This window comes from Stylophora pistillata, chromosome 13 (assembly GCF_964205215.1).
Source record: "Stylophora pistillata chromosome 13, jaStyPist1.2, whole genome shotgun sequence".
NCBI classification, from domain to species: domain Eukaryota; kingdom Metazoa; phylum Cnidaria; class Anthozoa; order Scleractinia; family Pocilloporidae; genus Stylophora; species Stylophora pistillata.
In genome coordinates this window covers 19,534,115-19,560,748 of record NC_142531.1, presented here as the reverse complement: position 1 = coordinate 19,560,748, position 26,634 = coordinate 19,534,115, and the positions used below count along the sequence as shown (strand labels likewise).

At 41.4% G+C, this 26,634-nt stretch overlaps 2 protein-coding genes and 4 non-coding genes across 6 annotated transcripts; 4 read left to right on the top strand and 2 right to left on the bottom strand.

Moving 5' to 3' along the window:
* The first annotated feature begins 512 nt into the window (after positions 1–512).
* LOC148718028 (uncharacterized) lies at positions 513–7,791 on the top strand. The gene is made up of 2 exons (XM_088742440.1): positions 513–4,096; positions 4,577–7,791. Exons 1-2 carry the CDS (start codon positions 521–523, stop codon positions 6,140–6,142), a joined length of 5,142 nt encoding a protein of 1,713 aa, XP_088598566.1. The 5' UTR covers positions 513–520; the 3' UTR covers positions 6,143–7,791.
* Positions 7,792–12,311: 4,520 nt separating this feature from the next.
* Trnal-uag (transfer RNA leucine (anticodon UAG)) lies at positions 12,312–12,393 on the top strand. The gene has a single exon. It is a non-coding gene; the product is annotated as a tRNA-Leu (tRNA).
* A 2,209-nt stretch (positions 12,394–14,602) lies between these two features.
* On the top strand, positions 14,603–14,684 carry Trnal-aag (transfer RNA leucine (anticodon AAG)). Its single transcript has one exon. It is a non-coding gene; the product is annotated as a tRNA-Leu (tRNA).
* Positions 14,685–17,199: 2,515 nt separating this feature from the next.
* Trnal-uag (transfer RNA leucine (anticodon UAG)) lies at positions 17,200–17,281 on the bottom strand. Its single transcript has one exon. It is a non-coding gene; the product is annotated as a tRNA-Leu (tRNA).
* A 3,788-nt stretch (positions 17,282–21,069) lies between these two features.
* LOC148718024 (uncharacterized) lies at positions 21,070–24,901 on the bottom strand. Its single transcript, XM_088742439.1, has 6 exons — positions 24,875–24,901; positions 23,248–23,526; positions 22,754–22,854; positions 22,097–22,242; positions 21,815–21,855; positions 21,070–21,502 (listed from the first exon to the last, which is right to left on the bottom strand). Exons 1-6 carry the CDS (start codon positions 24,899–24,901, stop codon positions 21,134–21,136), a joined length of 963 nt encoding a protein of 320 aa, XP_088598565.1. The 3' UTR covers positions 21,070–21,133.
* A 522-nt stretch (positions 24,902–25,423) lies between these two features.
* On the top strand, positions 25,424–25,505 carry Trnal-aag (transfer RNA leucine (anticodon AAG)). The gene has a single exon. It is a non-coding gene; the product is annotated as a tRNA-Leu (tRNA).
* The last annotated feature ends 1,129 nt before the right edge of the window (positions 25,506–26,634 follow it).

Here is a 26,634-nt window from a genome sequence, read left to right as displayed (position 1 = left end):
ACGAAGTTGCCGAACATGCGTAATTTTTCATTAGGGAGCTTTAGCAACGACGACGGCGACGGCGACGGCAACGAGAACGGCAGAAAACAATAGGCTTAATGAGCAAAAACAATCGCCCTGCACGTCCGTTTAACATTTTGGTACATTTCTTTGCCGCTCTCGGCAAGACAACATTGTGAAATAACCAAACTTTAGGTTTTCTCGAGAACGTGAGCGCATGACGGTTAATTTTTCTTTCTTTTTCCTTACTTTAGCGCCATTCGTAGTGATATAGTCCCTGAATAATTCGCCAGCATTTTCCAAGTAAAACACATCGGAATAACCTCGAAAGAGTTAAAAAAACCAAAAGTTAGAAATTGACACGACGTTGCTAAAGCTCCCCATTGCTTTACGGGGGAAGGGAGGAAGAGAATGGCCATCTGGGCGTAGTTTGAACTTTTCGATTTTAAATTATTCGCCTCAGATGTGTAGTAGTTAACTCTCCGCATTTTTTTTCTCAATAACAGCGAAGAGACCTGTGATGGACAACACAGGAGAAGATTTTGTCACGTTAGCTATCAACATAGGTTTAGCTGTCGCCACTTTCCTTCTCAACACTGGTTTCGTTAGAAGAGCCATTCTATTATGCGAAGAATGTTCAGTTCTACTAAACAATGGAAATTTAAGCAAGAAAAGTCCAGTTTCGAAATTACTTCATAAAAGCATTTTAAATTTAAGGAGAAAGGTGGTGTCCAAAGTATTACTCTTGTCTCAGGACTCTGATGACAACTTCCATAAAGGTTGCCTAAATTTAGTTCTTGGTAGAATACTTCGAGCTCAAAACAATCTTAAGGAAGCAATAAAATTTTATGAGACGGCAAAAAACATCATGAAAGCATCTGCCAATGTAAAAGAAGAAGCAGAATGCTACAACGAACTGGGAACATTATTCAAGTCGCTTAGTCAACATAACAAGGCCCGAGAGTATCTGGAGAAAGCACTCGCTATCAAAAAAGCTGTTGGCGACAGAGATGGAGAAGCAACAAGCTACGCAAACTTAGGAACATTGTTCCGATCGCTTGGTCAATACCACAAGGCCCGAGAGTATCTGGAGAAAGCACTCGCTATCAAAAGAGCTGTTGGCGACATAGATGGAGAAGCAACAATCTACGAAAACTTAGGAACATTGTTCATGTCGCTTGGTCAGTATGACAAGGCCCGAGAGTATCTGGAGAAAGCACTCGCTATCAAAAGAGCTGTTGGCGACAGAGATGGAGAAGCAACAATCTACGGAAGCTTAGGAATATTGTTCATGTCGCTTGGTCAATATGACAAGGCCCGAGAGTATCTGGAGAAAGCACTCGCTATCAAAACAGCTGTTGGCAACAGAGATGGAGAAGCAGCAAACTACGGAAACTTAGGAATATTGTTCCGATCGCTTGGTCAATACGACAAGGCCCGAGAGTATCTGGAGAAAGCACTCGCTATCAAAAAAGCTGTTGGCGACAGAGATGGAATAGCAACAATCTACGCAAACTTAGGAATATTGTTCATAGCGCTTGGTCAATATGGCAAGGCCCGAGAGTATCTGGAGAAAGCACTCGCTATTAAAAAAGCTGTTGGCGACAGAGATGGAGAAGCAACAATCTACGGAAACTTAGGAACATTGTTCATGTCGCTTGGTCTATACGACAAGGCCCGAGAGTATCTGGAAAAAGCACTCGCTATCAAAAAAGCTGTTGGCGACAGAAATGGAGAAGCAGCAAACTACGGAAACTTAGGAACGTTGTTCCGATCGCTTGGTCAATACGACAAGGCCCGAGAGTATCTGGAGAAAGCACTCGCTATCAAAAAAGCTGTTGGCGACAGAGATGGAGAAGCAGCAAACTACGGAAACTTAGGAACGTTGTTCATATCGCTTAGTCAATACGACAAGGCCCGAGAGTATCTGGAGAAAGCACTCGCTATCAAAACAGCTGTTGGCGACAGAGATGGAGAAGCAGCAAACTACGCAAACTTAGGAATATTGTTCCGATCGCTTGGTCAATACGACAAGGCCCGAGAGTATCTGGAGAAAGCACTCGCTATCACAAAAGCTGTTGGCGACAGAAATGGAGAAGCAGCAAACTACGGAAACTTAGGAACGTTGTTCCGATCGCTTGGTCAATACGACAAGGCCCGAGAGTATCTGGAGAAAGCACTCGTTATCAAAAAAGCTGTTGGCGACAGAGATGGAGAAGCAGCAATCTACGCAAACTTAGGAATATTGTTCCGATCGCTTGGTCAATACGACAAGGCCCGAGAGTATCTGGAGAAAGCACTCGCTATCAAAAGAGCTGTTGGCGACAGAAATGGAGAAGCAGAAAACTACGGAAACTTAGGAACGTTGTTCCAATCGCTTGGTCAATACGACAAGGCCCGAGAGTATCTGGAGAAAGCACTCGCTATCAAAAAAGCTGTTGGCGACAGAAATGGAGAAGCAGCAAACTACGGAAACTTAGGAACGTTGTTCCGATCGCTTGGTCAATGCGACAGGGCCCGAGAGTATCTGGAGAAAGCACTCGCTATCAAAAAAGCTGTTGGCGACAGAGATGGAGAAGCAGCAAACTACGGAAACTTAGGAACGTTGTTCCGATCGCTTGGTCAATACGACAAGGCCCGAGAGTATCTGGAGAAAGCACTCGCTATCAAAAAAGCTGTTGGCGACAGAGATGGAGAAGCAGCAAACTACGGAAACTTAGGAACGTTGTTCGTATCGCTTCGTCAATACGACAAGGCCCGAGAGTATCTGGAGAAAGCACTCGCTATCAAAACAGCTGTTGGCGACAGAGATGGAGAAGCAAGAAGCTACGGAAACTTAGGAACGTTGTTCATATCGCTTGGTCAATACGACAAGGCCCGAGAGTATCTGGAGAAAGCACTCGCTATCAAAAAAGCTGTTAGCGACAGAGATGGAGAAGCAGCAATCTACGCAAACTTAGGAATATTGTTCCGATCGCTTGGTCAATACGACAAGGCCCGAGAGTATCTGGAGAAAGCACTCGCTATCAAAAAAGCTGTTGGCGAAAGAAATGGAGAAGCAGCAAACTACGGAAACTTAGGAATATTGTTCCAATCGCTTGGTCAATACGACAAGGCCCGAGAGTATCTGGAGAAAGCGCTCGCTATCAAAAAAGCTGTTGGCGACAGAAATGGAGAAGCAGCAAGCTACGGAAACTTAGGAACGTTGTTCCGATCGCTTGGTCAATACGACAAGGCCCGAGAGTATCTGGAGAAAGCACTCGCTATCAAAAAAGCTGTTGGCGACAGAGATGGAGAGGCAACAAGCTACGGAAACTTAGGAACGTTGTTCATATCGCTTAGTCAATACGACAAGGCCCGAGAGTATCTGGAGAAAGCACTCGCTATCAAAACAGCTGTTGGCGACAGAGATGGAGAAGCAGCAATCTATGGAAACTTAGGAACATTGTTCCAATCGCTTGGTCAATACGACAAGGCCCGAGAGTATCTGGAGAAAGCACTCGCTATCAAAAAAGCTGTTGGCGACAGAAATGGAGAAGCAGCAAACTACGGAAACTTAGGAACGTTGTTCCGATCGCTTGGTCAATACGACAAGGCCCGTGAGTATCTGGAGAAAGCACTCGCTATCAAAAAAGCTGTTGGCGACAGAGATGGAGAAGCAACAATCTACGGAAACTTAGGAACATTGTTCCAATCGCTTGGTCAATACGACAAGGCCCGAGAGTATCTGGAGAAAGCACTCGCTATCAAAAAAGCTGTTGGCGACAGAAATGGAGAAGCAGCAAACTACGGAAACTTAGGAACGTTGTTCCGATCGCTTGGTCAATACGAGAAGGCCCGTGAGTATCTGGAGAAAGCACTCGCTATCAAAAAAGCTGTTGGCGACAGAGATGGAGAAGCAGCAAACTACGGAAACATAGGTACGTTGTTCCGATCGCTTGGTCAATACGACAAGGCCCGAGAGTATCTGGAGAAAGCACTCGCTATCAAAAAAGCTGTTGGCGACAGAGATGGAGAAGCAGCAAGCTACGGAAACTTAGGAACGTTGTTCATATCACTTAGTCAATACGACAAGGCCCGGGAGTATCTGGAGAAAGCACTCGCTATCAAAAAAGCTGTTGGCGACAGAGATGGAGAAGCAGCAATCTACGGAAACTTAGGAACGTTGTTCACATCGCTTGGTCAATACGACAAGGCCCGAGAGTACCTGGAGAAAGCACTCGCTATCAGAAAAGCTGTTGGCGGCAGAGATGGAGAAGCAGACATCTACGGAAACTTATCGCAACTTTATTTGTCTCTTGGTAAATTTGGGGAGGCCGACAAATGTCTTGAAAGAGCAATGGCAATTAGAAGGAAAGACGGTGACCGAATAAGAGAAACGAAAGATTTAACAAATCTTGGAATAATCGCTCATCAGCGGGGTTTGTATGAGAAGTCTAAGGAATATCATGAAAGAGCACTTGCAACTTCGATAGAGGCTGGCAGCAGACTAGGAGAGGTAGTCAGTTACGCACACTTGGGATCATGTTTCCACTCCATTGGTAAATATGACATGGCCGAAAAATACTCCAGGAAGGCTCTCCGACTCAGTAGAGATATTAAGGACATTTTCAACGAGTTCAAATGCCTTTGTTTCCTAACGATGTTGAAAGTATCAGAAGTTGATTTTAAAGCCGCGTTTTCGTACCTATTTCAAAGCATTGAAAAGTTCGACACTTTACGAAGTTCCCTTAAAGAAAACGATGAGCTTAAAACGTCACTTTTAGAGAAGCACGGCACCTTTCCCTACAAGATGCTCAGTCAGTTGCTTTCTTCCGGTGCGAAGCCCGAAGACGCTCTTTATGTCGAGGAACTAAGACGGGCAAGAGGCTTGGCCGACTTGATGGCGACTCAATACTCTTTAAAAGAGCAGATTACAGGCAGTCCAGAAACGTGGTGTGGCATTCAGAATGTTATTCCAAGAGAAGGAGACTGTGCATGCTTGTATATTTCGATTGATGAAGAATCTGTTCGGTTTTGGGTTTTCAAAGCAACGAGAGCCATTCTTTTTTTAAAAAGAAAAGTGAATCTTCGCCCAAGCGAGGTGACTGGACTAGTCCCTTCCTTAGATGAGTTTTTCTCAAGAAGTTTCCTTGGCATTTTACCCGAAGAGAAATGCGAAGATCGATCGTTTGACGATACCGAGTCAATGTCGCTTGTCCATGAAAATTGCGCCCTGAAGCGTGACGACGATGCTGTTAAAGTTATTAAAGCGAATCTTCACTTATGCCACAAGATAATCATCGCTCCTGTGGCTGATTTACTGAAGGAGTCCGAGGTCATAATTGTCCCCGATTCCTGTATGTACCAAGTTCCATTTGCAGCCTTACGTGAAGAAGGAGGCAAGTATTTCTCGGAGACGGCTAGGATCCGTATCGTTCCCTCTTTAACGACTCTCAAGATTATTCAGGAGAGCCCCCCAGAGTATCACGGTCAGGCCGGAGCATTGATAGTAGGTGACCCTGAGGTTGGAGAGGTGATTTACAACGGAAGACGCAGGACAATAGCACCATTGCCATGTGCAAGAAATGAGGCAGAGATGATTGGAAGACTTCTTGGCGTAACACCTCTGACTGCACACCATGCAACAAAGGAGGCTGTACTTCAAGCGATTAACTCAGTGAGTCTAATTCATCTTGCTGCACATGGAGATGCCGAAAGAGGAGAGATTCTTCTTTCTCCTAAGCGCTCAACACCCTTTATTCCACGAGAAGAAGCCTACCTTTTGACGATGGCGGACATCTCACAAACTAAGCTGCGAGCTAAACTGGTGGTGCTTAGCTGTTGTCACAGTGCTCGTGGACAGATTAGAGCTGAGGGAGTTATTGGAATCGCTCGAGCGTTCATAGGATCCGGTGCTCGCTCAGTGTTGGCGGCACGATGGGCCTTGGATGACAGAGCCACAGAGAAATTCATGGGTTGTTTTTACGAACATTTGTTCCGTGGTGAAAGTGCCAGTGAATCTCTTTACGAGGCCAGAAAGTGGATGAGGAATAACGGCTTTGAAGACATTTCTAAGTGGGCCTCGTTCATGCTAATTGGCGACAACGTGAGTTTTGATTTTGGAAAGTGGCCAAAGTCTACTACACCTAAAGAGCCATGAGTCAAGTAAACTCTCTGCATCAGAAGGTACTGGGACTGAGGAAAGCTTGTTTATTTCAATCGCCCCCCCTTCCTTAATTGAAAATGACTCCATTTGTGAAAGAGATCTTCGAGATAAACTGGTGGTAATCCGCCATTGTCGCGAGCATCTCGTCAAAGAGTTTGTAATATATAACATGGAACAGAACAGTTTATAATGCAGAGTTGAAATTTGACAGAGAACAAACTTCAAGAACTTTATTTTTCGAAAAGCGAATTGTTAAGCAGTCAAAATAAGCAAAATTTCCTAAATTGTCTTTTCGACAGCTATTAGTCAATGAAGCCAAGAAAATTGAAAGTAAATTATTTCCTTAAGTGATCCCTATGATTGCCTAAGCACACATTGGGTACTTTTTTCGAAAGATATTTTTGTAACACCAAACATATTTGAACAAGGTATCATATCGCACCTCAAGTATGATAAAAAAGTTTTCCCCATTGGAGTATCATTATGTAAAGTTTTTATGGTTTTTCTTTTGGAAGGAAATACGTAATGCTATTTTAGATTTTTTTTAAGTGCCTTCCGTACTCGATTTATTTACTACTATCTTTTTGATTTGACGGAATTAAATCTTCGGGGAATAAATTTATTCTCGAGCAATGCAGGTTTAAGTTACTAGTTAGAGAAGCAGCTTAAAATTCAGTCATATCAAACTCATGGGGTACAAATAGTCTCTTACTGAACTTCGTGACCACGCCCACTTCATCGGCCCACTCAAATCGAGTGCGATTTTTGGATGTTATATCATCTTGATAAAAAGGCTGATAGTTTCGAAAGAAACTGTTTGGGGCTGCGTCGGTGGGAGTAACGAAATAATTTGGATATATCAACAAAGTTGAAATGGTAAATTGGCCACCGTAATGATTACAAAAGCTGACGTTTCGAGCGTTAGCTCTTCGTCGGAGCCGACGAGCCCTTCATCTTGCCGACTCTCTGTATAAAAAGTTAACAATGTACCACCGAAATATTGAACTATAATATCATGGCTTTCCATTTTATGTATTTTCGTACTACAAAGTAAAGTTTTTCCCTCGTCATTTTCACCTTTTCCCGAGCGGGTCAGTCAAAATTAAGAAGGCGTTCGTGGTCAAAACAAGACCGAGCAAGGAGTCTTGGGCGATTTCTCTTTTACGCAAGCGCAAATTGAAAATGTACCGCCAAAATAAAAGAGAGGAACAAATTTGCTTTGTTTTGATATGTAAATTGTCGAACAAGGAGCAGATTGAACTTCGTCAAATGGCTAGTCAAAACAGCCACACCTTCCTCCTTTTGCTCGTTTCCTGTTTTATAAGCGTGAAAGCAGAGGGAGAAGAATCGGGCAGCTCGGAAAGCGCTTCGGGTATTAATTTACCATCGTTTACTTACGAGATAAACAAGTAAGATTTGTAAGATTTGTTATTTTCCGAAAGAGTCGGAATAAATACATTTTTTTCAGGTTTCCTTCTGATCTCCATCTGTAGGTCGAAGCAAGCGTTTAGCCCTTGGCCTCGATTGAAATGCGTCTTGTATTTCGTTTTGATTATTGATGTAATTTACTGTTTCTTATATATTCTGACTTTTATAATCTGTAGTAACCTCTTGAAGTAGTGCGAATAAAGAGTTTCAGTTCAGTTTTTAGCTTCTTCTACTTTCTCAGTTGCTCACTGAAACTTTAACAACCTCTCAAACAATCCAGCGTTCGTGTCGTTGGCGTAGCAGTCGACGTCTATGTTAAGCGTAGATTCTATAATTTCAACGAAATTGTGAGAAGTTTTCCCAAAAATATATACTCTATCTTTACCAGGACACAACGATGAACATGTGAAACATTTTGAGCTCTCATTGACAAATTTCTTCAGTGTTTCTCCCGACATGATAGCTAGATCATCTGCCACATCCACATTTTCGCGTGAAACCTTACGTCATTCAGATTTTCTGGAATGTGATTGGTCGTAAAGACAGCATAGTGACAATAACTCTCGAAAAACAAACAACAACTATGAGTTTAAATTTACAAGACATGTTTCGACATTCTCATGTCATCTTCAGTTGCAAATGAGCATTTAACTGTTGTACATTTGAATTTATATTAAGGTACGTTACAAACTACGTGTCAGGGCTTACGCTACATTTGAATGTTAAAAACGCGAAAAATGTAAATAGCGCGTACTTGACTAGATCAAAAAAGAATTAAATAAATAAATAATAAAAATAAATTAAAAGACCAAGGAAAGAGACGATTCTAGATGTTTTAATTGCTGATTAAGGATAGGTTTTTCCCACTTAATATGCAATGCCTCTTTGATCTTAATTTGGTATTTTGAAGCGGCAGAATCTAAGATCGTGAAACATTCAGTATCACAAGAGTCAAGACAAGCCCTTGATGATTGCAGGTGCTTGTAAATATGCGAAGTTTTGTCCGACAAGTGGTGCTCACGAACTCGTGTACAAATGTGGCGAGTGGTCTCACCAATATAACTGACATTACAGCCAGCACATGAAAATTTATATATGACACGCGAACGTAGACCTAGCGGTACTGAATCTTTCACACTGAACATGTTTCTGAGTTTAAACGTACTGAAGACTAACTTAACATCTAAATCAGCTCTACAATAACGTTTGAGTAGTTGTCTTAACTTAGTCTGAGCGATGTTCGAAAACCGACCAACATAGGGAAGTTTATAATAGTGCGCAGAAGGTTTACCGGAGTTAGAAGAGGCGTTCTGCCCAGTAGGAGAAGGATTATTTTTCTTCGCTAGACACCTGTTAATGATCTTGTCTATGACCCAAGATGGAAAACAATTTTTCCGTAGCAAGAAAATAAGTTTCTTGACATCCAGATGAAAACCAACCCAGGAATTATTGATCTTATATGCTCTGTCAATCAACGTTCTGACTAAACCTAATTTGTAAATCAAAGGGGCGAAGCTGAAGTAATTAGTAAGAAGACCAGTAAACGTCTTCTTGCGATATACACTGGTGACGATGGATGTATGATTGTTGTCTAACAATATATCTAGAAACGATAATTTCTTATCGATTTCCTTTTCCACTGTGAAACGAATACTAGGATGCCTGGCGTTGATATAATCAAAGAACATGAGCGCGTCCTCCTCGCTATTGAACAAACAAAAGGTGTCATCAACATAACGTCTGTAGAACAGAACTTCAGAGAATGAATAGTTATCTAGCCAGTTTTTTTCATGATGTCCCATAAAGAGGTTTGCAAGTATTGGAGCAAGTGGGGACCCCATGGCAACCCATCTATTTGATCATAAAACACACCCTTAAACAAGAAACCAGTCTCAGCTGTTGCGAAGGTAAAAAGCGCTTTTAGGTCAGCGGCGTTTATCTTAAGACCAGGGTTACCTTGATAAATGTATCTGATCGCCAGATTAATGCGTTCATCAAGAGGTATACTAGTGAACAAACTCTCAACATCGAAAGATACCATGAACTTCCCTGAGGTTGATAACTGGTTGATTTCATGTACTAAAGAAAACGTGTCGCGGACGTTGTATTCACACGGGACATGTGGCTCTAGAAGATTACAAAGGAGCTTAGATAAATTGTAATTGTAGGTACCTATTGAAGATACTATTGAAGACACGTTTTCTTGGGGGAGCGTTGCGTGACATCCAAAACTGAGCGGCTGCGAGGGAGACTACTGCATTGTTAGAGAACTGGTAATCTGAGCAGTCTTTGTAATCCTAAGCGGAGTTACATTTGGATTTAACACTAACATCGGTTGAACTGTGGCTAACGTGCAATCTTCGAATTGAGAGGACAGAAAAATCAGTGGATTAAGCAGCTTTCCGGGGTGAAACAGCGAAGGGTTCTAGACGGGATAAGGTGTTACGAAGTTTCTCATCAGCTGTTTGTAATTTGAGGATGGGAATCCTATTAATAGGCTTACAAAAAGGGAAAGAAGGAGAATTCCAGGAACTCTTCAAGATTTGTAAGTAGTTTGGAAATTTTTATTGAGAGCACTGCTTCGTAATTTTTAGAGAGGACTTGTTATTTCCATTCGGTTTGTATTGAAATGGTTTTAACTTTGCGTAAGTAACATTTTTCCATACCATTATGTCATGAAAGGAAACTGTTGCGAGTGAAACAATTGTGAACAATTTCCTCTTCATGGTGTTTTGTTTTAGCTTTGCTTTTCTGAGTTCAATGATAGCGTTTCTGTCTTGTTCATTCATAGTGCTTTGTTGGAAGCCCAAGATATCTTTGGTCTTGACTTTGAGTCTGATGAATTTGAGAAGTGTGGTAGAGACGACTTCTATTCAGTAGAGGTTAAGAGGAAGATTATGAAGATGACACAGAGGTTGGTGCACCAAGGAGACCTAAAGAGAAATCAACAAAGAAGTCCATTTATGAGGTGAGTGGCTCAGTTGTTCTGTTAGATTGTGTTTGGGAACACTGCAGTATATGGTTTGGACTCAAGAGTGACAGTTGATTGTATTTATGCTAATAGGGGTCTTAAAGTGCCTAAGAAACCTATTTTTTTGCATTAAATTATAAAAATAGAAGCCTGTAGAGGGTGTCTGGTAAGATTTGTGAGTGATTCTGATGCGTCTGTGTTATTTTAGGAGGCGATAAAAGTCCGAATTTGTATGGAACTTAGGTATCTCGTATCTCTATGGTCGCGTGAAAGAGTACTGGTACTCAAATACTCGTGACGTCACGGTAGTAACTCACTTTGCTTCTCTGATAGACTTGGCCTGTGAAATCTATTGTTTACAATCTTTAAAAATCATTAAAAATAATTAAAAATTCAGAGAAATTACTAATTATGGAGCATGGAGCACTCGTTTGTACAATAAGAACGCATGGTTACTACCGTGACGTCACGGCGCTTAGTCCCTCTTTGCTCGGCCAGACATTTTAACTGCGGATTATAGAGCTAGATAAAAAATTCAGAAAAGGAAAAAAATACCACAAATATTGCGAAAACATGTTTAAGAGTCATTACATTTTGATGTAGAATAGAAAAAAAAATAAGTGTTATAGGCACTTTAATATAAGTTTTGTTATGTAGTATCTTGAGTAGGACTATCCCGATTGTGCTCGGCAACTTTTCAGAAGAACGAAACTGAACTGGTGTTTACCCTCTTACAGAAGTGCCATGATATCATTCATGAAAAGTGTCAGCCTGTATTTGAGAGGAGATGATGTGATCCGCTCCCACGGACGAAATGCTTTCTTTTCAGGATATGAGAAGCATTATTCAGTCTCGCCGGAAAGTCGTGGATCAAATAGATTCGTATTCAGGTCGCTGTCCTTTTCTGGCAGATAAGTAAGACAATATGTGTGTATTCTGTGCCAACGCAGATCGTCATCTGTTTGACATGACGATTCCTAAAATTTAAGAACATAGATTGACAAATTATATAAAGAGGCAAGCAATTGGTTGCTTTGCTTCAGGAATTTGGACATTTATTGGTCTACGCTGTATACCTAATTACCAACTTCTGTCTACTAAGTCATGTGAAGTGGATCTATAGTTCCTGTAGCTCATTTACCTGTGAAAGGCTAAAAGCCGGAACGCAAAGATTAAAAGATGTATATTTCTTGACAAGTTAGCAAATGCAAAATTGTTCAAGCGAAGCACGATAGTATATGTATTTAATGCATACTGTGCGAAAATTAAGGTGCACACCTTGAATATTACCTGTTTCTATGAACAATATTGTTTCTAAAATTATAGGGCACCGAAGTGATGACTGATAACAACGGAAATTCATAGTTCCTTGTCAACGATAAGCGAAAACGTTCCTGAATCAATATTAGCCGGCTCTTATGTCCTCGATTTCTAGCGATGACTATATAAAATAAAGCACCATCACTGAACACATAAAGATGAAAAGTAAATGTTTTTGCTCCTGATAGCCAGCATGGACATCCCTTCAACAAACTAGTCTCCAGGATTTCTCTTACCCGCCTCTCTTAGCGGCGGCGCGGCGGCAAAAGATCTGGGCCCGGGGGCAATTATTGGCGTATGCTACCAACGGCGTAGAATTGTGGCCTATTCGGCGTACATTTTCAAAGCCCTCGGCGTAACTTCGGCGTGGGGTCTATGCGGAATGCACCCTGGTGAGTACCCCACCAAACTGTCTGACTAATGGTATTTAACAATAGCGTAAGAGGTAGCGTGGCCGAGTGGTCTAAGGCGCTGGTTTTAGGCACCAGTCATTTCAATGGCGTGGGTTTGAATCCCACCGCTGCCAGTTCAATTTCTTTTTAAATTCACACATGGACAAGGCTGGGCGCCTTTTCAAAACTGCTAAACCGAAAAGGACTCAGCTGAACTTTCTTGATGAAAATCGCACTTACTTTAAAGCAAGTTCTGTCCACTTCTACAGCCATGTGCATTCCGTCGTGTCCTTCAAGCAACTCAATATAACAAACAAAAAATATGAAAAATGTTGGATCAGAATTAACGCTTGCAGTGATTGGTTCACGAGTTAGGTAGCTCGTTTATTATGAAATGAAAGAGTGCTAAAACCACGCCTACATTGTTAAATTTTTTTTTCAGAACAACAAACTTGCTGCTACCACTTTAAACACGAAGGCGCGCTATAAAAGGAGCCTTAGGTCCCACTGGACCATTTGTGAATCAACCTTCGTGTGATGTAGAACTCTTAGAGTCAAGTCAGCTTGAGCTACAGCTACTCCAAAGCAGTGAACAGCGGGCGCATTCCTCAAAATTGTTTTTTATGTCTTCATCACAATACAAGAATTTTTGAGATTTGTATTTCCTTTCTCCAATGGAAACTGTCTTTATTTGTGGCGGTAAATTTGAGATCGAAGTAGGTGGTTCTCACGTTACCTCATGCCACCATGCTGGTGGAAGTAAACAATAGATATCTCATTAGCTCCTTTTGTTCGTCTAGCAGCATTTAAATTTGACCCGCATACGTCAACGGTGAGTGACAAATGAGCCTAGATCTTCCCAGGGAAGACTTCCTTATATACCGCGCCTTTGTGTTTAATATCTGACCTCGTTTAATCAACACTTTTTCATTCCGGGCCCCCTTGGATATAAGCTCCCCATAGATTATAAGCCCCGCTACGGACGTAATCCCCCACGGGCATAAGCCCCCACTGACATAAGCCTCCACTGACATAAGCCCCCACGGATATAAACCCCCAGGAATATAAGCCCCCACGGATATAAGCCCTTACGAATATAAGCCCCTACAGATATAAGTCCCCCTTGGGTATAAGCCCCCACGTTTACATGTCCATTTAAAACTCTTTAAGACGTTGAAAAGGCCAAACGTTGAGTCTTATTTACGTTCGTAAAAAGATATGAGATGATGAGTTACCTCCATTATTTCAAGTAAAAGGTCAGTAACTGTCTCCATGACGGTCATGCTCAGTGATTCTCCTTCCCAGTCTCTCAGCGTGTACCTGCGTTGGTAGGTTGCTTTAAAAGCCTTAACATCTGGTGTCTTCACTTTTGAGATGCCTTTCAGTAGTTGAGAGTGAAATGATTAGATGGCATATAGTTTAAAACAAAAAAGGAAAAAAGTCTATCTTCAAATTGCCACACTTCAGGAGAATTTGGTATCAAATCAAGGTAACGCACTCTTGCTGATGAATTCCTCGACTTTCGTCATCTCTTTGCTGTTTTGCCGATGTAAATCTTTCTGCAATAAGTCAGCAAGTTATGCAATAGATTACATTGGCGGAGGATCGTTTGGGTCCCGATATTTTCTCAGTGTTGTGGATGAAAGGACACGTTTTGTATCGTGCACGAGCGCATTTAAAAGTGCCTGGTTGGTCATGTAATCTATTGCATAACTTGCACTTATTGCAAAACGATTTACATCGGCGAAACAGGCAGAAGACTAGGTGACCGATTCCGAGAACACCTTCGTGACGTGGAGAGGAATGACAAGGACACATCGAAACCAGTCGCTTGACATTTTAATTTACCTAATCATTCTAAGCAACATATGGCAATCTGCGGTCTTTCCTTACACTTAGGTAGCACGGAAAGCCGTAAAACTCTTTAACAAAAGCTCATCTTTCAAACTGGCAGTCTAAATCCCACAGGTGTCAACGAACGCTTTTCATTCCACTAATTTATTCGTGCTTTTCTCGTTGCCATGTTCCCACCAATCACATAGCTCCATGTTCTGCCTTTAAAAGCACACACAACCCACAATTCCTCTATTCGCTCCGGCGAACGGCTAACGCTCGAAACGTCAGCTTTTATAATCGTAACGATGGCCAATTTACCATTTCAACCGTTGTTGATATATTAAAAGTATGAGATATGACTGGCAACTATAAACAAACAAATAAAGAACGAGGGTATCAGAGCGATTTGTTCATCAAGTGGCATAAAACAAAAAAAACAGACGATTGTCTAAACAAAGAAAGGCTGTTTTTTATTATCCTAAAATGTTGCCCAAACAGCGTGTAAATGGTAGCGTGGCCGAGTGGTCTATGGCGCTGGTTTAAGGCACCAGTCATTTCGATGGCGTGGGTTCGAATCCCACCGCTGCCAACTTAACTACACATTTTTACCTAAATTTTCAAAAAAAATCACAGTGCAGTATAAAGTAAAAACCAATGTACTCCAGGACTACTTTTGACATTCCATTGAAAATTGCCCTATTTGTGTTGGGGAACGGATGTAAGACAAACTACTGTTATCAAAAGAAGCTCCTTACCGTCAAGACGGTCGTTGATGGAAAGCAAAAGCAGATATCTTGTCAAGATAGCAATATCGTCCAACATGAGGTGTTGTTCAAGACGGACAGTGGGAGAAATGAAGGTCTTGCTGATTAGCTGAGGGCAATATGGGTGGAAAATAAAGCGTTTGAGGAAACTGGATACTTAGCCTTCTGGAGACAAACCCTAGTCAATAACAAAATAATCCTAAATATTTTTTACCTATAAGGTATCTTTTCATTTAGACGGTCTGGTTGAATAAAAAGAATTCCTTTTTACCAACGTAAATGGATAGCAGAAGTCAACTCTATAATTATGAACACGTGTACGTCTTGCACAGTCTGATGCGTTTTCAATGAGTAGCAGTTTTGAAATTGGCTGTTGTCAAATCTGTGGTATTTTGTAGTCAAAACTCTGGCCTCTTCCTAGAGTAGCCCACGTGAGGGCGAAAAAACTGAGTCGTCCTCAGAGCGATTTAGTTAAATTTGACCCCCAGTCTGCACCTTGGAAAGAACTAGGGGACAAATTCTACCAAATCGATAGAACCATTTCTGTCATCTATTAGAACAGCCTGCTCTATTCACGGATGGAACAGTCTAGTAAGCCGGTTCTGACAAATAGTTAGAGAATTTTACGTCGAGTTTTCATATCTACAATGATCAAATCAAGTCACCGAAGGAGATTGTGTTTCTGAGTCGAGCCTTCCAATGACCTTGCGTGACACAATTTGCATTTTAGCTGACGCCAAAGCTACTGCAGTATCTGCCATCACTTCTGCCTTTACAGAACCCAGCCCTCCTGTGGCACTGGCCTGAAAGATAACAAAATCATTAAGACATATCCAATAAGATAGACAAAGTCAAGAGATGTTGGGACCATGTACGCTTGAAACGTGACCTCAGTGGACAACAAAGGCAGAGAATGTATAATTCAGACTTCACTCAGGCAAGATATTCAATGTGAAAGTTTATTTAGGATGAGTCAGCCAGCCTTGTAGTATACGCATCCTACTAGAATCTACAATGTACTGGAAGTATTTACTGAAACTAAAGGGTTATACAAAATAGCCTGTGCTACGCCAGATACGAAAAACCACTAAAAAAAACACTCTTTAGAAGTGGCCAAAAAATATGTGGAAACGTATTCCTCATCTAATACAGCAGCACTGTACCCAGAGGAAAGGGTAATTAAAATAGACCTAAATACACTACTAATCACACAGAAAATTCAATGAAAGTTGTGACATTTTACAGAGAGTTGTAAACAAAATTACATTAAACAAGAAAAAAGAAAGTGGTAAAACCTAAGACTGACCGACCTAGAATGACTTAATTTCCCGCGAAACGCTTAAATAATCCGAAACTACCGCGATGCCACTCGAACCTCTTCAACGTGACGTCAGAATATTAATTTCTGACTAGTTCGTTCCCATGTCACTCAAACGTCAGAGATTACATTTTCAGGTTCAACATCAGTGTCTAAGAAACTGCACACCTACCCCTCCCTAACCCATCGACAACCCTATCTTGTTATCAGTTGACCGTTGTTTTATCAGGGGAGGGGTAGGAACGCATTTGCTCAGAAATGGACCTTGATCGATAATTCCTCGTCAGCCCCCCTCTTCAACCCCCCACCCCCACCCCCTCCAAAAACAAACGCACTCAGATGTTACCACTTAAGTATTTGGAGTTGACCAAAAGCAAATCATAAAAAGGAATTGAGGTTCCTTGACAGTTTGCTTTTTGTTGCTTCCACTTTTCATGCCTGGTAGGTGTAACTAGTATTCAGAATGATTTAGAGCAATATATGTATTGCGGGTTTCCAATAATTACGGTTCAAAGACAAACAACGCTTTTTTGTGGGCAGAACCGTTTGTCGCTACAAAAGAGACTTAAAAGACTTTTTTTTTTCGAATAACATAAATGTCTACTTCGCATCGACTATCTGTCGAAAACCTCCCAAATCTTTTATGTTACCAAGTTTGTTTATCTTACTAATACGTGCATAAATAACTCTAGTTATGAGACGTTATCATTGGAGTCTGACAAAAACGTTTACCCATACAATCCCTCATTCATAAAATTTAAAAGAAAAAGAGAGAGAGAGTGTCATAAGCCACCTTAATGAAGCAGTCAAGGACTGTCTCCAGTAACTCGGTTACGTTACCCACATTTCCCAAATTGTCCCTTGAACGGAGGGATAAATGGTCTAGAACAGAGAAGTAATAACTTTGTCAGAATAACTTAATATTTAAAATGTTGATAGTAATCAACGATTGCATGCATTGGTTTTCCTTCACTAAGTTATGCGATTGGTACAGAAAACTTATGTAAAAAGTGAAACTATATTGGCAACGGTGGGATTCGAACCCACGCCATTGAAACGACTGGTGCCTAAAACCAGCGCCTTAGACCACTCGGCCACGCTACCATTTACACGCCATCAATGGAGACACCTAAGGGGACAAACAACTCAAAGGGAAACAATTAAGGAAATAAATATTGGATGCTATTTTTCTTTGATAATCAGATTAAAATTTGCTGCAACTCATCATTCAAATGTATAGTTTCAGAAATTTATGGAAAAGCTTCGTTCTTAATGCTTTTTTTAAGAGGCGAAAGAGTATCGAGCGTCAGACAAATATCCTCTATGCGAGTTGTCCCCCATGCACACTTCAGTTAACCCCAAAGTGAATGGCCCCAGGGCTTTGCACCAGTTTCTTACTGCAGGGTAATTTTGTAATTTTTAAATCGGAACCTACACCTTTCTGCATGTTGCATACACTCTCCGAGCTTTTCCTCTCGGCGTATTATTTGCAGTTGGATGTACTGTTCCATGAAGAAGCAGAACTGGAAGACTGTGCTGTAGAACAATTCTTTTCAATCCTCTGATCTTTACGCGTTTGGGAAACATCATTTTCGTTACAACTAGCGCTGGATTTTTTGAGACTCTACTAAAGTACTAGCACTATCCCATCAGTTGGTAGCGGGAGGTGTTCCTGCTATCATTAGGAGCTCGTTTTGTGCTTCCGTAGTGGCTGACTTGCTTCCTCTATAAGACTGCTTTGCAGCCATTTCCGGAGTCGTCACGCCAAGCGAATAACTCCCCCAGAAAAGGCTGTTCACATTCGAACTGCATTCCATTCAGGATTTCGACCAATCATCATTTTCCCACGGCACGAAGCTTGGATTTCTCCACCGTCGCTCTCAACGTTCAATAAGCGCCTCGTTCTGGGAAGTTCGCGATCCTTGAAGATTCCCCTCAATTCATCTTTGAGTTCTTCAAGATGATCAAAGGCCTTTTTGAACTTCATCAATCGTCGGTAACAAGCTTTACAAACTGACAACTCGCTGGTCGCTGAATAGCAGCTCCCTTTCACATCCAGACAGGAACTAATAATCGCAGGAAAATCAAAAGAACTTTTTCCAAAAACATAAATTTTTTCTTTTTTCTCAACTGAAGTGGAACAAATAAAGCAACGATCACTTTGCAAAACCTTCTTCGGCGTTTCCCCCTCCATCAAGAAACTACGAACAAATGCAGAATTTGAAAACGCGGGAAAAACGATATTGATTACAATCTCTTGTGTTCTGATTGGTCACATAAGAAACGATGTCAGTGATCTTATTGGTGGATTGTAGTTGGGAGACCTCTCACTCGTCTTCCGAATCAAACAAGAATGTCCCAGACGACGAGGATTCGTCATCCCCGTCGAAATCAACCGTGGCGAATGAACCCCTTACCCTAAACTCCAGTTCAGACTGAAACGAAACAATACTTGGAGCAGGCTTTGTATCGATTGCAACAGAGGGTATTTGATCTGATTCTTCACTTTCAACCCTTTTGTCCATTTTCGTATCGTTTTCTACTGATTTGTCTGAAAATATCGCCGTAAAATAGTTTCCCATTTTAGTATTAACCTTAACTGGAAGGAAAACACTCGACGTGTTATTTTGTGAATGTGACATAAAGTTTGATAGCAACATACTTGGCAATGCGTTGTGATTTTAAGTGCGCGCGCCTTATTTTGTCGGTGTTTCTTTTCTACGTCTGTGTTACCTGTCTCCAAGATATTGAGTAGATATCTGGTGAACTAGGCTATTGTCTCACCTTTTAGTCACATTCTGGCCCCGGTTGTTCGAAGGATGGATAACGCCATCCACTAGATAAATCTTTCTCCGGTTGATAGCGCACTACGTTTTGGTATCACTCATGCGCCGGGTAGCGATTTATCCGTTGGATAGCATTAACCGCTCTCTGAACAACCGGGCCCTGGGATACAAATTACTTCTTTTCATCAGGACCCAGTTGTACAAAAGGCGGATGACGCTAACTAACGGATAAATCACTATCCAGCGGATAAGTGATAGCAAAACGTACTTCGCTCTCCACCGGATACAGATTTATCCACTGGCTAGCGTTTCTCAAACTTCTAGCAACCAGGGCCGGTTCTTTTGCACGAATAACGATAGCATGCCTGCTGCAACATTTAGGAAACCTGGTCGCAAAACGCTTGCATGCTTCCTGTCGCCCGTGAGAAGCGCACGCACACACCAGCAAAACTAAAAAAAATTGACTCCGTAGTTCGTGAAAATCAGCCTTGATAGTGCGCGCACATCGTATTATATATACCCTTGTGAACAAAAACAAAACTGCTTTGTATAAAACACAATACAATGTTGCAAATTTCAATGACTTTATTTACAACTCTAATTAAAGATTGTACAATTTCTAAAACAAGGTTTCATCCGCTTTCATGTTCATATCGCGTCCACAAACCAGTGTGGCGCCAGTATTATAAAGGCATTTGCATTCCAAGGGATAGTAATATTTACAAATAAATTATAGCGTCAACCGCCTCTCGCTCCCAAGATCTCATTAGCAATTCTCCTTTCTTTCTACCATACAATTCTTATAATGTGAATTTGGTATTGGATCAACTAAATCCCCTAATTGTTATTTTTGTATATTCTCATCACTTTTCTACTCGATCTTGTATGGATATCGTTAGGAGAAATTCTGTCTTGGTCACTCGTGGGAGTATAAGGGGTTGGCGATATTCTCATCAGAGAATATCACCAGAATATCTCAGCTGAGAACGACAGGTTCGTCATTTTCTTTAAAATCACTCCCATAATATTCGTTTAATTGCAAGATAAGTTACTTCATCTGCTGCTAATGCTGGTGCCGATTCTCCGGCTGTATTCCCCTTACCATATTTGTTTGGTAATAAAGAGAGACTGTTACGAGGTGTAACAAGCGAATTACCCGTGGGAATTAAAGAGATAGAACGCGCGGAATTATATAATGGTGATGTCGTGTCGTTGTGTCGAGTAATCTACTCTGGAAATCGGAGAGTACCTAAGTCGGAATGGGTATGGCAACCAATGCTCCAAGAGTTATCTACTTCAACAACGCCATACCAGTACAGCGGTCAGTTTTGAATTGAACTCTTGAGTAAACAGAACTCTCAAGTTCTGAGAAATGTCGCATTAGACAAAAATCAATGAACGGAAAACCTACCAATTTTTCGCAGTCACTCATTTTCTCGCTAAAAATGGAATATGCGAGAATAAAATTTTGCGAAAAATTGGGCAAAAAGTGGTGGTAAATGGAACTAGTTTTGGCGAAAAGCGAGAATTCGATACTATCGTTTTAGTTTCCCACGGCTTTTAACTGTGCCCACAAAAACACTATACTGAACAGTACGGACAAAATGATCGTTTTTGATCACGAACAACAGTCAACCTCCTAAAGGCCCGTTTAAAGAAATTGACGGTGCTTGTGACACAAATTGTGGACCGTATCCTAAGTGAAGTAAGGACTTGAAAATTATTTTGTAACAGGACATAAAATTTTGCGTTGCTATTTTTTGCGTCAACCGATATTTCGAGGGAACTCGATCTCGTGATTTTTCTGAAATAGCAAAATGAAGTCATGCAGAAGTTAGTATCAATAAGGTAGAAAACTCAAAGCGAGCCAAAAATGCATTTTAAGTGCACTGTTTGGTTTCTCTCGGTTACTCCTGCATAATGTCAGGATGAAAATTAAACCTCTTGGAAGGAGGAGTCCACGTAGAACTTCGGCTTGCAAGACAAATGAATCCGAGTCGAACAGGGCTCGTGGTATATCCAGCCAACTCTTTCAAACTCGTTTTCAGGCCTTAAGCCAATATGCAAATTCTCCTTAACACTTGTCGTTTAGTATTTGTTGCCCTCGATGATATGGATCCCCTGTCTCGCACCTTGGCCCGTAACACCCCACAGATTTTTGACAAACTAATCACTTCATAACTTTCCCAGTGGAGGGACTTCGTGTTCCCCTGGTGGACCAGTTCCGTCGGAATTTCGGAGATTCCCTATCGGCCTTTTTCGCCCGGCATGACGAAGATGAGCGCTTGAACGGCAACGGAATAAAAAGGTGCTTACCGGGTGCAGCACCAGACAGAGAACTAAGGGAAGAAGACAGAGAAGACGAGGAAGACGCCACCCTCAGGTCCTCAGTGCTAGAGCTGAGAAGTATTGGTTTGACAGACGCCACGGAACCTGAACGCTGTGTTTTTTGATCGGTCAGGGGTACACCATACACCTCTACTACAGCTTCCAAGAACTTTACAAAGAGCTGCGCACGGCTTGCCTGACCGCTTTGCTCCTGCGAAAATTAATAACATGGATTTTTTACCCGCACAAAGGTCTAGATCCTAGCAAAATACAGGACCCTTGTTTAATGTGAACCTTCTAATTGCCTAGCTCAACATAGAGTTCTCTGTGTCTCGGTGGTAAACCATAGGACTGCGAAATGTGAAGGTCTGAGGTTTGAATTCTCGAGGGAGATTCGCATTTTTTCGTTTCCACGATCACTGGAAATGAACTACATCTTGTAAGACCCTTAAAAGTAGTTTCAAAGCTAATCTTAAACACAAAGGTCACTGTGAGCAAAATCGCAGCAGTACAAAATGCCTACCTTAAACTTCGTGAAGCGACTGAATCCGGAAAATCCAAATGCTGAAAGAGCAAAAACGCAGACAAATTAGTCTTTGTTTTCTTTTACGCCTTGGAAGACGAGGAATTAAAGTCGTACACGAAGCCATCATGTTTACGCGGGAAAAACAAATAACTTCCTCACATTAAAAACAGAGACTTCATGACCTATAATTAAAATTATTTTTTGTACCTCTTAGTTCCACATCACCTGGAAATTAAACGTCATTGCATACAGTTCAGCTGTACTTTGATTTTCACTTACTTGATAGATAGCTTGACTTCATAACAGGATCGTCGTTTAGCTTTACAGCGCTCATTGAATGTACGATTGTCTGTATCGCTTTCAGAGTGGCTACATCATCAGAATGGCCGAGCACAATGGATAGATCCGAGTCTAAGAGATTATAACTGCACAAGAACAAAAAAAAAATTAGCTAGAATGTTTTTCTCTTCTCTATTATGTGGGGTGGTAATTAACTACTCTATCAAAAACAAAAAATAAACTAGGTAACTAGTTTTTAGTTTCGAGATTCGTTAGCGGGCAAATGAAACAATTGGTAGATAACAGGCAGTAGCTAATTTGGGAAAGCTGATGATTAGAGCCTGCGAGAAGGCTTTCGTTATGGTTGCAGCATGGGTGGCCGGTAAAGCATGCGCGAGGTCTGTGAGGGGTCTGACACTAAAAACCTTTCGCGGACCTCCTACGCACTCACATCGCTCGCCAGCTTGGAATACCTTTTGAATTAGTGTAGAAAATTTGGTGTCATATCAAGATGTATTTCTCATGACTTATTCGCTGGGAAACGCTCTAATATCGTAAAATTACAAGTATGAAAATAAAGGGTTAGCGACGTTCTAGTGTGCCTTGGAAATGCATATGAGCAGCTGATAAGGACTATTTAATAATTAGAGTACTCACATGACAGGGAAAACTCCAGGGAATACCAAGCTAGCCTCCGCTAATACCTGGTACAAATACCGTGACTCTACATCTCCAGTGACGTGCTCAAGCAGCATTGCCTATCAAGAAACCAACAACTTGAATCAATAAAACTAGGGTCTCTCTGTTAGCGGAAACTCGCCCACACATACAGCTCGTTTGACCTCCTACAAAAACTCTGTGTATACACTTTCCGAATGCCACCAACAGCCCTGCTCAGTCACCCTTCAATGGACTTCCATTGCGGGAAAACGAGTAATATTTCAACAAATCCTTCTTTAACAATAATGAAATAACCTCTGTTCTGATTGATCTGTGTGATTTCGTTATGTCGGTTTCTTGACGATCGATTGAACGTTTCTATGAAGCAAAACCAAAGCAATCCCGAAACACTTTTCGAAACTCAATTGAAAGTGGTTGTAATTCAGTTCACCCCGAGGGACGTCATTCCGAAATTATCCAAACAACCTTACCAGGGCGGTCAGCAGCAAAGCTTGAGTCTGATTGTCGTTCACAATGCTTGGATCCAAGAGCATGTTTCGACATTCCGAGGGGCAAACAAAGGCCTCGTCACTAGTACTGTCATCAACTGTAATCACTATGGACACTTGGTGCTCCGTATTCAAGGACGTTACGCTTCCGGAGATACTGCCGTCAAGTTTGCCTGGAAAATTCAGGGTGGGGCTGTCGGGCTCTTTTTTGGGCATCCAGGCGCAGGCTAGAGCGAACTTCCTCAGATACGGGTAACAAAGCTACGAAGAATCAAAGTCAAACAATCTTCCGTAGTCAAGTTAGAAAACTAAATGTGATTAAACTTTCTAATGAGTAGTTTTCCCTTCTCCCCACTCCCGAAAAAAAGGCGCCTATACGCGTCATGGACTACCTTCAGCTCAGATGCCTTTATTTTTTCTATGACAAGGTATTTTCGAGGTTTTATTCAAAAGAACATAAGTTCTACCAACTTTTCAGGACTTTTGCAATTCACAGAACCTTTGCAAGACAACTTTTGCATAGAACAAAACGAACTTAAGCTTGAATGGGAATGAAAATATTAGTTCGGTATGAGAGGAAAAAGAATACAAAAGAAGCAATGATTAACCCCGAATGAAAAAGGATAACTGGGGAGGAAGTAATACAAAACGGATTACAAAGTCGAAAATAGAAACTTTGGGGGAGTTTTATCAAGAAACAGAAATCTTTGGCGACTTTGCCAAGTTTAACATTGCCATTCCTCTGCAGTAAGTAATTTGTCAGTCCTTTAACTTACCAGCCAAATATGCCAGGTTTTCTTTGTTGACAATAAAAGAACCACGACTGCAAGGAAATTGAAATGCCATTAGTTCCCTTACGCTGACTGTATCAAGTGTCATTTCAACAGACTGCAGTGACATCCTACATGTTACGATACAAATTACAGTGAAGAGCTATTGACTTTAGAACCCCTAAAAATTACCAGCGTCTAATTTCTCCATATGATATCACAGCTAAATCAAACAATGAGGTCATGAGAAGTTAAAAAATGATCGCCAACTAAATAAGCTCCTAAGTGCTTTAAACTTCTTTTTCTCAGTTCCAAAGGAGATTAAGAAGATTAAACCGGACAGTATGGAGAATATGCACTCGGATGTTGAGATGTAGAGGGTAACGCAGCAAAACGAGGCGCGTTTCGTAAAAACAACAAGCCAATTAGAGCTAAGGAAAATGTCACAAGGAGTAAATGGGAACTCAAAGTTAAAACAAACTTTAAGAAGCGCGGGAAGACACACGTGACCAAGATGTGATTAGTTAAAAAACTGACGTCAATTTGTTTTTTACAATAAAAGTATGATTTTATTTAAGTTTTCGGAAAATCACACGCGCACGCATTGCGTGACACGACACGTCATTTGTATGATTCGTAACCTTATTGACAATGGTTCTCGACCAATAAGCGTGTGAGAATTTCTACGATTATTGTAACAACTAAATTTTCCGGCATCTCCTTAGTTGAAAGGGTGGCATGAATTCCTCATACCACTCACAGAGCAAATGAAGAAAAATCTACTGCAATCCCAGTTTGTTTTCGACATTAAGTTGCAATTAGCCTTTTCCACTCCATACCTGCTTTGTCTTCCGTTTGCTAGTCATGTTATACATCAAGTTCAGGATGCGAATACGAGCCGAAGAGGTGGCCTGGGGATGATATACTCCAACAAAAAATAAGCAGAAAACAGATTCAGTGGATAAAAACTATTTCACCAGTTTTAACTGACCAGTAACTGTAAGGCGTAGCGTTCGTGTTACTGCTTTTATTAAGTTCCTCAGTTTTGGAAAACATTACTAATCCTGGGCACAAGTTGACACATGTAAAAGAGCCCTCCTTCTACTGACACAATAGCAAATCAAACACGCCAACAAATTTTAGAAAAATTGTAATTAAAGAAACAGTGCTATACCCTTCACAAGGTGTATCATCAGCGCAAAGTGGAAATTGTTTGAAAAGTGAAGGCCAACGAAATGGTCCATTTGCTTACAGTGAAACTCTAGCAGTGGTTCTTCACGTACCACCATGAGAACTTTGTCCACCGACTGTAGAAAAAAGAAAATAAGGACAAAATGTAAGCCAAGTCATGTCTTAAACAAAGGTGTCATCTCTTTTAATGTGTAGACGGTAGCGTGGCCGAGTGGTCTAAGGCGCTGGTTTAAGGCACCCGTCATTTTGATGGCGTGGGTTCGAATTCCACCGCTGCCAATACAGTATTTTTTTGAAACTTTTAATGAAAATAATATCTAAATTTGATTCAAGCAAGGCTCTGGCAGCAGAACTTACAATTACATTCCTATTTTTTTTACGAACCTCTGATTCAAAGGCACCATGTGTTTCGAGTGATATGAAGCTCTGCTCCAAAAGTGCCAAACCACAACGTTATAGAAACACTTCTGACAGCCCAGGGTGCATTTAGTTCAGGTTACGCCGAAGATCTTCGGCGTGGGTTTTAAAATTTTTCGGCGTACCGGCGTGCGATCGACAAGATGTTGGCGCACTGAAGCGAATGATGATGGCAATACTTGGCGTAACTGGTGCACCCTCACTAACCTGGCGTAGCCACGAAAGGCCACTTGACCTGTGGCGGCTGTGGCCAATAAATAAATAAATAAATAAATAAATGTATGATCTTTTTGAGTGCATAAATCTTTGCAGAACGTCTGTCACAGTACAATAATTGTATCCAGCGAGCATTGGCAAGTAACCGCTCTAATACCTGCGCTTTCGAAGGCATGCGCGCACAGTGCACACGCATTTGTTTTTAACTTCTTGCGGGTCCCCAAACGATACTATAACTGAACGCGCGCTTACTCGCGCCCCGTGTTTCCACTCTTTTTCAATGTGGGCAGTGAATTATTGCTTTTCGCTCATTTTCAGTGAACGCTCGCAGCTCGCTAGCCCTTGATTGGAAGAAACACTAGAACTTGCCGTCCTGAGTGTATAATATTCCGTACTTGTATTTTCCAGAACAAGGTACTGACCAGTGACCAAAACAGTCGTACAACCTGGAATCCCCGCCCCCCTCCTAAAATAAAGGGTTAACGAAAATGCAAACTATTGATCAAGACTTTCTTTTACGTTGTCGCTTCTAAAAGAGCCGTTTTTTGTTGTGGAAGTTAGTTCTCAACAGCTCCATCCTCGTCATCATCCCCACGCATGATATATTACTCCAAGGTATCCAAGTTCTCTACCATAGAAAGGATGGTATCTTTAAGGACGCTGTATTGCATCAAAATTGTCTGCAAATCTTCCTCGGGTATCCCCGTGGTAACTATTAAAGGAACACGAACATTCAGCAACTTTTCACGATGTTCTTGCAGCGTTTCCAACAGAT